The sequence below is a fragment of the Tamandua tetradactyla genome, chromosome 5 (genome assembly GCF_023851605.1).
Source record: "Tamandua tetradactyla isolate mTamTet1 chromosome 5, mTamTet1.pri, whole genome shotgun sequence".
NCBI classification, from domain to species: Eukaryota; Metazoa; Chordata; class Mammalia; order Pilosa; family Myrmecophagidae; genus Tamandua; species Tamandua tetradactyla.
In genome coordinates this window covers 24,867,671-24,878,622 of record NC_135331.1, presented here as the reverse complement: position 1 = coordinate 24,878,622, position 10,952 = coordinate 24,867,671, and the positions used below count along the sequence as shown (strand labels likewise).

The 10,952-nt window shown below is 55.9% G+C and overlaps 1 protein-coding gene across 4 annotated transcripts in view; it reads right to left on the bottom strand.

Moving 5' to 3' along the window:
• Positions 1–1,172: 1,172 nt before the first annotated feature.
• LOC143683799 (sodium/glucose cotransporter 1-like) overlaps positions 1,173–10,952 on the bottom strand; it is a 95,701-nt gene continuing 85,921 nt past the window's right edge. For 2 of the 4 annotated variants that reach the window (XM_077160162.1, XM_077160164.1), the window contains 4 exons: positions 9,545–9,713; positions 6,273–6,488; positions 4,245–4,347; positions 1,174–1,683 (listed from right to left, as the gene is read on the bottom strand). In XM_077160162.1, coding sequence (XP_077016277.1) covers positions 1,469–1,683; positions 4,245–4,347; positions 6,273–6,488; positions 9,545–9,713 — 703 coding nt within the window. In that variant the 3' untranslated portion in view covers positions 1,174–1,468. The other 2 variants (XM_077160163.1, XM_077160165.1) reach the window with 2 other exon arrangements.

Genomic DNA, 10,952 nt, shown 5'->3' with positions numbered 1-10,952 from the left:
GCCCTCGGCCCACGTGCTCAAGCCAGAGTCCCCTCTGGTCCTTCTCTCTAGAAATCCAACCCCTCCTCAGTCCTGTAACTTCCAACCATGAGCCTCTCTCGATGCCGCTGGCTTCCTGTCCCTGCTGTGAATGTGCTTGGAATACCCTAGCAGTCTCCCAGTGGGTGTTCTGGCCTCCTGTTCAAACAAATCCGATCCTATCTCTTCCTGCCCTCTGCTCTGGGGACTTGGGACCCCAAAGCCTACAGGGCCTTGGTCAGGCCTCATCCCCCACTGCTCTCCTGCACACACGTCATGCCTTGGCATCCTCAGATGCGCCTCGCGCTCTCGCCTCGTGTCCTCCCACATTCTGTCCCTCTGTTGTTCCCTGGCACTTCTGCCTGGTGTCAGGCAGGGACAGTTCAGTGCTACCTGCCTTTGAGCTGGCAGCTCGCCAAGACTCAGTCTCCCTCCCCATGTCCTGTGGCTAATTCTGACCCTTCCACAAAGGGCAGTTCTGTGGCTTGAATGTGAGAATGCAGAAGGACTTCCAAGGGTAGGGTAAACAGCAGCCCACACTAAATGCTCTGCCACTGTCTGTTCTCCCCATGACCATAAACTCCAGAGAGCAGATCCTCTGTGCTCTTCTCACAGCTGTGTTCGTGGTGCTTAACACGGCAGGGTGCATGTGGGGGGCACTTGGAAACGTCAGCTGAGGGACTGAAGCAGGGATGGGGGGAGCTGGCCCTGCGAGTACACCTTCACAGTGTGATTTTCAAGATGCTAAGTGGGTCTCTCCCATGCCACATCGAGGCACTCGAAATGTCAGTTTTGGTCTAGAAGCAGGAAGAGGAAGGGAAAGCTAAGGGAGCCCTGCAGAATCACAGCCTGGGAGTGGCCTGCATGGGAGAACTAAAGGGAGTCTAAGCCCTGGACCCAAATCCCAGCGTAAAGGTCCCCAAGCAGGGAGCCCGGGTGCCTGGAAGGGTTCAGCAGGGGCCCGGGGTGGCTGAAGTCCTGGTGCCTTAGGGAGACCTGCTGTCTGAGCACCCCTGGTCCTCGCAGCTGCCAGAGTCTCCACGCCTGGGGCAGCTTTTGCTCCCACTGGGCCATGCATCAGTGCCGGGCCACCCCCTGCACCTACCCCCTTGGCGGTGGGGGGGGGGGCCCGGACAACACGGCTCCTTTGCTAGCAGGGCCGTATTTGTAGAGATGAGGTGGAAGAACCAAAGTGGGGGAGGGCAGGGACAGGAGAGATATGGGAGACGGTGGAGCAAACACAAGCAAAAATCCCAAATATATCTCAGAGACAAACAACCCAAGTTAAATTTAAAGTGGAAGTCGGTGTTTGGGCAGTAGAAGCATTTGGAGAACATGACTCATTAAACCAGGGAGCAGATGCTGTCGCGTGCAGTCTTTGCAGTCCTGGTGGGCGGCTCTGTCCCCGCAGCTGGGACACCTGCGCCCCGATGCCCCAGCCTCGGCCCTGTCAGCGGTAGTACATGTGGCCCAGCACCCCGAGCCCCAGCAGTAGGACTCCGCAGGCGTTGGTGACCTTCCTCCACAAGGGTGTCTCCCACGTGTTGCCCTCTGTCTCCCTCGTGGCCTCCTCTCCAGGGGCCAGTTTGGGGCCCGGCTTCGGATCCAGGCCACAGAACATGTCCCAGGCCTTCAGGAGGCAGCTCTGGGTGTCCCTGACTTGACCTGGAAGAGAGGGAACAGGCAGGGGTCGGGGTGGGGGGGAGGCTTCATGTCCAGCATGAGGACCGACAGACTCCCCTAAGACAAAAGGGCAGTCATCGGCCCCTGTACCTGGAGACCTGCACCCATCAGCAGATCTGTGGGCGCTGGCTCGGCCAGAGTGGCAGGGGGCAGTGGGGGGCTGCCCGGGGCCGGGCTTACCTCCCATGCAGCACAGCAGGCCATGCCCAGGTCCCCCTCATGGGAGGCGGGGTGCCTAGAGCCCTCACGGTATTGCCCTGCCCCCGGCATGCAGCCCCGGACATGGCTCTGCTCCCTCCTGGCCCAGCCACAAGCCTCCTCCAAGGAGGAGGAGGAGGAGGAGGAGGAGGAGGGAGCCCCCAAGCCCCCCAGCTCCCAGAAATGTACCGGCCCTTTGGCACCCTCTCAGGCTGCCTCTCCTCCAGGCAGGCACCGGTCCTCCTGCCTGGCCCCAAACGATGCTTCCTTGTCTGGAAGGCACAACCTGGGGTGCTCCAGGGAGCACCGGAAAGACGCCTGGGAATCCCAGGGGAGTCCCCCTCCATTTCTCTAAGCTGGATGTGTGAAAAGCCCGCCTCTGGGGCTTGGGTATTCTTTCGTCTCCCTGGGCGCACTCCCACGGCTGCGAGGTCGCCTGCTCGGGGTCAGCACCACGGCCAGCGCCAGTACCTGCGGAGCCCTCCTTGCAGCCCAGGGAGCTCCCCACACGCATGTGCGCTTGGCAGGCTGGGACCCAGGAGCCTGCTCTGCAAGGTGAAAGCTCTGTGCAGCCAGGACCCCCAAAGCCAGGGGCAGAGACCTCAGGTGGCTGCTGGGGAAGCCTTGGCTCTCTCAAAGGCCACTGCCATCGCAGCGGCCTGAGCATCCAGGCCCAGAGGGGCCGTGAGAGGGGCTGGAGCCAGGACAGAGGGGCCGTTGGCCTAGAAGCCAGCCCCAAAGCATGCCTGTCACCCCCAAAAGCCCCGTGGCCGAGAGCACACACTCTGCGGCAGATTCTGGGCAGGTTACTTGGCAGCTCAGTGCCTCGGTTTCCCTATCTCTAAAACGGGTATAGTAATCATTCATCTGGGAACAGAAGGGTAGGATGCATCAACCAGTAGGCTCAGCCAAGTTCAACAGTGTCAGGCACGTGGGAAGGGGGCAATCAATATACCAATCACTGTCCTCACCCTTGTCAAGCCCCCTGCCGAGGAATGTGAGAGAAGAATGGGGAGCCCAATGGGGACCAAGCCCCTGGTGCAGGGTGGACCTGATGAGCCCACGTGCACCCCTAGAGGGGAAGAGCGAGGCAGAGGAGCCACGGCAGGCCCCCGGGGGGCTCAGAGCCCTGCATCACCCAGGTGGAGGCCACCCTTCCCGCCCTGCTGGCCTAGGGGTCCGCCCAGCCCACCCCACCCAGCTCTACGCCTCTCCGTCCACAGGTGCTGGAAGCGGCAGGATGGCGCAGGGGACCTAGAACCCTGCCAGCTCACAGCCTCCAGGCCGCAGGGTTCATCTCCTGATGCCCTTTATCCCTGCTTGCGTCAGTCGCCAAAGGAGCTTAGGCCATCCTCCCCTTGTGACCCTGAGCACCCCCCTTTCCTGACTCCATCTTTCCCCGCTCCTTCTTGCTCTGACTGACCTGCTCCCCCAGCCCCAGCCCTTCCCTCCCACTGAGACCCCAAGGCCTCAGTACTGCGCCCCTCCAGTGGAGCCCCTCCCCTCTCTGGACCCTCTTCTCTTCCCGGTCCCCTCCCCCACTCCCCTCTCCCTGCCTCTCTCCTTTTCTTCTTTCTTCCCTTCTTTTTATTAGAGAAGTTGTGGGTCACAGAACAATCGTGCATAAACTACCCCATCCCAACCTACTATGAATGGCTTGCACTGAGGTGGTTCATTGCTACAATTGATGGAAGTACATTTTTATAACTATATTAACTACAGTCCATGGTTTGACTTAGGGTTTACCATTTGTGTTGTGCCATCCCACAGATTTTTTTTTATTTTTTGTTTTTTGCACGGGCAGGCACCAGGAATTGAACCCGGGTCTCCGGCAGGCAGGTGAGAACTCTGCCTGCTGAGCCACTGTGGACCACCCAATCCCACGGATTTTTATTAAAATGTTTCTTCTAGTATCTTATACACAACCTAAAAGCTTTATACATTCAGTGCTGTTACTCGCATTCACACTGCTGAGCTACCATCACCGATGCCCGTCACCCCCGCTCTCCAGTGTCCAGCAGAAAACTCTGCACACGCACGTCAGGCCCTAGTGCTGCCTCCTTCACTATGGAAGCCCTGCCCCCCGGGACGGCCTGGCCTCCTCCCTCTTCCTCCTGCCCCTGCCCTGCCCCCCACCCCGCCATGAGGCCGTGGCCTGCACCCCTGTCCCGCGTCCATCTCTCCAGCCCAGACCACCCCATGCAGCTATCCAGCAGCCTCCGTGCACCCCAGAAGGTCTCGGCAAAATGAAACCCCGGGCCCCTGTGTGAAGGGCATTGCTGGGCACTGGCACAGCAGCCTGGGCCCCCCGTACACTCACCCAAGGGCTCTGGAGCCTGTCTCACCTGGGTGCCCCTTTGGTTGGGGGACCGTCCTCCTTGGGGTCCCTGCATCCAGGTCCACCCTCTCCTCCTGGCTGTCGAGAAGACTCCAGCAGAGCCGGTGCAGCTGCGGAGGAGAGCGGGATCGCAGGGTCTCGGGGACGCACCCAAGGACTGTGGTCAGCCAGGGAGGGGGCCCGGAGAAGGGAGGAGGGTGTGGGATGAGCAGGAACTGAGGGCCCTAGGAGTTGAGTTCCAGCTCCAGGGCCCCAGCTGGGCCCCAGCACTCTTCAGTGGTGGGAGGCTTGGACTTGGGTTCCTTCTAGTCCCTCCCCCTGCAGGGTGGAGGACCCGCCCAGCACCCCAGCCACCCCCCAGGTGGGCTCTCAGGCAGGGCTCAGGCGCTGTGTCTGTTCCAGAAGCTCCTGCACTGGGCTCGAGGCCAGAGCCTTGTCCCGGCCCTGGCCTCCGGCTGAGCACAGCTGCTCCAGCTCAGCAGGGCATCTGCAGATGCAAATGGGAGCACTCCTTTTCACTCTGGGCCTGTACTTCTTTTCTCTTCCTGAAAACACATATGGAAATCTGGGGAACTAACGAAACCCCGCCAATATTTTTTTAAGGCTTAGATCCACAGAGGCCCGACTAGGTGGGCGAATCTCTCCACCAAGTGTCTAGTGGTCATAGTCCGTGACACCAGCGTCACTGTGCCGGGACCTCGCCCCGCACTGGTTCCCGCTTCTGGCAGCATTGTGACCGAGCCCACGGGAGCTCGGCTGCATCCCTGGCACCCTTCCTCCAAGGCCCACTCCGCGCCCTGCCTCACCAAGAACCTTCCTCAGATTAAAATGGTGAGACTCAAATTCTGGGCCAGTGGTGGCGGTGGCGGTGGTGGTCAGCCCCGTGGAGCAGGGCGCCCTCAGGGCCCCCAGCAGGCCTGGGCTCGGCTGTCGGTGTGGCTGTCTGTGCGCTTACGGCCGTCACCGGGCAGGGTGTGGTGGTCCCAGTGCCGGCCCGCTGTCGCTGACGCGGGGCCCCTGGCCTGCCACCAGGCAGGGGATGAGCTCAGCAGAGCAGGCTCTGGGTGCCTAAAGGAGCAGCAGGGCCACCCAAACAGTCACACAGCGGACACAGCGCAGGCAACAGCCCCCAGGCGGCTCTGGGCCTAAGAGCAGGGACCCCTTCCCGGCTGTGTCACAGGTGGGAGCAAGGGAGAAATGGGGGAGCTGAGGGGGTATCCTGGACCACGCAGTTCTCCTCCCCATTTGTTCGATCCCTCCACCAGCAGGGTTGTGAGCGCAAGAGAGGACTGAGTTGGGCGGAAAGTACTGGGCAGGAGTGGGGAGAGGGGAAGGCCGGGCTAGGCAAGGGCCGCTGCAGTTTCCAAGCTCACTGCCCTCATGACTTGGAGTCTGGAAAGGGAATATTGGCTTCTAATGGGACCGCAGAAGGCACCACATCGGTCCCCACTACATCCACCTCCTCTCTGAGCGCCTCTCCCAGCTCCTGAACCGGACCCATGACCTCCCCCCTCAGCTTTCTGGCGAGGTGGGGTCTCTTCCTGCTGGCTGGGCCATGAAGTCGGTGACAGGGGCAGAGTAGGGGGGGGACCCCAGCGTTGGGCCCCCCTCCCACTCACGAGCTATTTTCCCTGGACAATTTGACGTCTCTGAGGCCAGGCCTTTGAACATCCCCAAATAAGGTACTCTGGAAGGAGAGGGCATGGCTGCCCAGCCCTCCTGTCCCCTTCCCTTTGGCCTAAGTCCCTCCACGGTGTGTGTGTGAAGCAGCTGGCACTGCCCCGATGAGACTAATTCACACTGAGGTTGGGGAACTTGACACTTCCAGAGAAAACCTGCATTTTACCAGCCAACTTCACCTGAATGAACTGGCGGGCCCTTGGAGTGCCTCTAGTTTAGCTGAGTTTAATCTTTACAGAGGAGCCCTTGCTGTCTGCCCGCTGGTGCTGGCCCAGCTGCACCTGTGTCCCCACCCCCAACTTCACCCCAAGTTCCCGCCCGGCGGGACCCGGGAGACCCCGTCAGTGGCCCTTACATGTTTATCAGGAATAGGCGCTGTGGCCAACGAGATGCCCAAGCTGATGAAGAGACTGACCACGAAGAGGATGATGGCAAAGTACAGGTAGTGGACATCGCAGACAATGACGGGGCAACTGCTGCTCCCTGAGCAGGTCTGGCGTCCGTAGGCAAACTCGGTCACCAGCCGCGAGAAGCCAATGAGAACGCCGCCTGCCAGCCCCCAGAAGGCACCCTGCACAAAAGGGGGGACCACTGAGTGCGCTGGTTTGAAGAGATGTGTGCCCCCTAGAAAAGCCATGTTTTAATCAAAATCCCATTTCATAAAATGGCAGAATAATCCCTATTCTGTATTGTATGTTTGAAACTGTAATCGGATCATCTTCCTATAGATGTGATGTAATCGAGAGTGGTTGTTAAACTGGATTAGGTGATGACATGTCTCCACCCATTTGGGCGGGTCTTGATAAGTTTCTGGAGTCCTATAAAAGAGGAAACAGTTTGGAGAATGAAGGAGATTTCTGAGAGAGCAGAGAATAACACAGCCATGAGAAGCAGAGTCCACCAGTCAGAGGCCTTTGGAGATAAAGAAGGAAAATGCCTCCTGGAGAGCTTCATGAAACAGGAAGTCAGGAGAAGAAGCTAGCAGATGATACCATGTTCGCCATGTGCCCTTCCAGATGAGAGAGAAACTCTGTGTTCGCCATGTGCCTTTCCACTTGAGAGAGAAACCCTGAACTTCATTCAGCCTTCTTGAACCAAGGTATCTTTATCTGGATGCCTTAGATTGGACATTTCTATAGACTTGTTGTAATTGGGACATTTTCTCAGTCTTAGAACTGTAAACTAGCAACTTATTAAATTTCCCTTTTTAAAGCCATTCTGTTTCTGGTATATTGCATTCCGGCAGCTAGAAAACTGAGGAAGATAATAGTGGGGCAAGCCATCCTCATCCTCGCCCCCCTGGAAATCTGAGGCACAAAGTCATTTCATCACATGAAGTGCACCGAATACGCTGCAAATGCAAAGCATCAGCTACTGAGAGACGATGGTATAAAGGACTGAGCTACTTGCACATTCTCTTAGGTTGGTCAGAGAACTTAAAAACAAATGGAGACAGTTTCAAGTTAGATAATGAATTGGCGTCTCGAATTTAATGTGTCTAAAGAGAACCCAGCTCTCCCCGCTTTGGTACCTGGAGCTCCCAGCTCCTAGGATGCACAGGTCACACCTCAGGACTCACCCTAGTTCCTCTCTTTTCGTCCTGCCCTATCAATCCATTAGCAAATCTTGCTGGCTCAACCGGAATCCAACCGCTTGCCATCATCTCCACAGCTACCGCCCCTACCCCACCTGCCAGCCTGTCCCACACAGTGGGGGCTCCCTGCCTGCTCTTCCGCCTGCCCTGCTGTAGTCCGTTCTCCCCACTGAAGGTGGGACCTTTTTAAAATACACACTGGATGGAGAGCGCCACACCTCTGCTCACCCCTATGGAGATCCCCCACCCATCGCCATGAGAATCAGTACTCACCTGTGCCTGTAGTCAACCTCACCTGGCCCCACCACCCTCCCCTTGGTCTCTCTACTCGACCCCCATGACCTTTCTTCTGCACTCAGACCTGCCCACACTTGGCTCCTGACTAGGGCCTTTGCACTCACCTTTTTCTCTACTTGGGTCTTTCCCCAGCGCCTGGCACATCTGGCTCATCTTGCAGGCGACTCAAGGCCACTTAGGTAGGGGAGGTCTTCTCCCACCCACTCCCCAGGGGTCCCGTGCTCTCTTCTACCCAGCACTGTGCCACTGACCCCCTCGTCTGCTCCTGGGCTTTCATCTGCCTGCCCCGATTAGATCACATATGCCACACGAGTGAGGTCTTGTCTCTCATCAGATGTGTGTTCCCAGGGCGAGACAGAGCCTGGCGCATGGGGGACTCTCAACCGCAGCCATTGAATGTGGACTGAAGTTACAAACTTCACACGCTTTTCAAAATTACTGCTTTGAAATCATGCCTTTCATTTCATCACGGGACTGAGAAGCAGGGATCAGGTGCTGTGTGAGCGTGCTAAGATAAGGGCAGCCCTACATGTGCCCAGGAACAGGGCACGTGGTAAGTGCCGGAGATGTGAAGGGGCACGATGCCGAGCCTTGGCTGGGGGCAGTGTCGGAGGAGAGAGAGGAAGGGACGGCCTTGCAGCCCTGGCCTGTGGGACCACTGGGGACGGTCATCTTGGGGAAAGGGCTGAAACCAAAAGCCAGGTGGGTGGGTCACGGGAGCCATTCACAGAAGGAGGTGTACAGAGGGGGCAGGCCCAGAGGCAGGTGGGTGAAGCCAGATGAGCCTGCATTGGAAACAGGGTAGGGGAGAGGGCCGGGAGACATTCCCTAGGCCCAGAGGATGGAAGCATGTGCTTATACCCTTGGAACAGGGAGTGGGAGAGCCCACCCCAGGGGTTTAATCAGAGGCAGGAGGCCCTGTTTGTCCATGGCCTTCCCAGGAGAGTTCTGGTGACCCCAAGCTAAGCTTAGTCCTGGTGAGGCGGGTGGGGCAGGGGGTAACCGAGAGGAGTCCACAGCTGAGATAGGCATGGGTGGGAGGTAGATTCAGCCAGGTGGAGAGGAAAAAGACATGTATGGCAAAAAACCCCAGTGTGTTTAAATAAAGAGAGGCCGGCAAGGGCGCGGGACAGGCCATCAGTGCAGTGGTTTGAGCTTGGGTGAGCTGGAAGACGGAAAGGCGGCAGAGGCAGGCAGAGCACCCCACATACCATCCTTGGGACACTGGGAAAGGTCCACTGCAGGGTGCTACCAGGATTTACGACCTGACTCAAATAAATGAAAACGCCCTGGCGAACCGTGCTTTCACAGCCTTCGTGAAACTATCGAACCACGAATTTGGATGTGTTTTTTGGTCTTCGGTGCGGCTAGAGGGGAGGATGGAAGGAGCCTGCTGTGGCACACCTCTGCAGGTGGGGTCTCTACGCCCGACACATGCGGGACTGAGGAAATGGGAGCATGTGTTCCCACAGCTCGCTGTGCACAACGGAGAACCCTGCAGCACCCCGTGGCATCAAGGGCCTGGCTGAAAGTGGGAACAGATCAGGGCTCTCTTTCCCATCCACGCAACAGAGGGAGCTCAGACCAGCACGTCCCGGGAGGAAATCACCTGTCAGAAAGCACACAACACAGCCAGCGGAAGCTCTCAGAGTGCAAGGGACCCTCCTGCAGCAACTTGAGCCACCCCGGGAGGGCCAGGCCCGCGCTGTGCTGCCAGGGCCTCTGCTGGCACCCACCTGCTCAGTGACTCTTCTGCAGAATACAGCAAGCAGGAAGACGGCCGCGATGGGTGGCGCCAGGTAACTGGTGACTGAGTGCATGAATTCAAACAGTTGTTTGCCATGTGCCATTTCCACAATGGGAACCCAGGCCAGGCTGGCAGCAAGCAGCAGTATAATGAAGAACCTGTTGATTAAACCCACAGTCAGGGACAATTAATGGCCATCCTTGCCCCCCACCCCCCCACTCCAGCCAAAGGAACTTTGAAAACCATGAACTGTTAACTCCGTTATTCCTTCACGTAAATCCAGGGGCCAGTTCCAAAGTGTGGGAAGAGAGGGGCAGCCAGACCCCCTAAAGACAGGCAGGTGCCACAGGCTGCAGACAAAAACCTTCAACAACTCAACAAGTGCAACGGAGTGTTTTCCCATCTTCCTGTTATCTGGACATGGATAGACTTTCATCAAGTTCGGGGCAGTTAGGCTTTTAAAATATACAACACATGGCAAATGTTAATTTCTTAATATTAACACAATTTTTTTTCCTTTCAGGCAGATTATCATGGCACATGATTTTAAAGATTTCAACAAGTTGAGTTTAGAAATGTCTCATTATTTAAATTTTACTCAAATTTTTAAGGAACTGGGTAGAGGCTCTAAATGTTCATTACTTTTCCTAAGTAAATGATATATACATATATTTACATACACACATACATATATAATATATATTTTCATAAACTTTTTATTTTGAGATAATTTCAAACTTACAGGACAGTTGCAAAAATAATCCAAACCCATACAGAGAACTCCAACATACCCCCAGCCAGATACCCAGATTCACCATCTTCTAACATTTTGCCACCTTTGTTGCAATATTCTTCCTTCTGTCCTTCCTATCTGTTGCCTAAATATCTGAGAGTAGGTTGTATACATCATTTGCCTTGAACACATAATACTTCCAGGGACATTTCCTAAGAACAATATTCACTTATGTAACTACTTTAAGTAAAAGTCATCAAATTCAAGAAATTTAACACTGTTATAAAGCTTATACTCAGAATTTTTCATATGTCCCAATAACGTTCCTTTGAACCTTTCCTCCTCCACTATTAGACACTGTGCAGGATCTTGTATTACATGTAATTGTTACTGTCTCTTTAGTTTCTATTTGTTTCAGCTGTGGAAACACATATACAGCATGAACTTCCCCATCTCAACTGCTCCCAAGTCCACGTTCATTGGGATGAATTACACTGCAATGTTGTGAAAGTAAACCATATTTTACATGTGCATCCATATATGAAATTACACTAGATTAAATGTCATCATATATGAATTATAAACTCTTGGTAATTTATACAAACAATAGCCCTGGAGCACTGAATAGCAGCTGAAAGCAGACATAGATGGGAGGGGTTCAGTC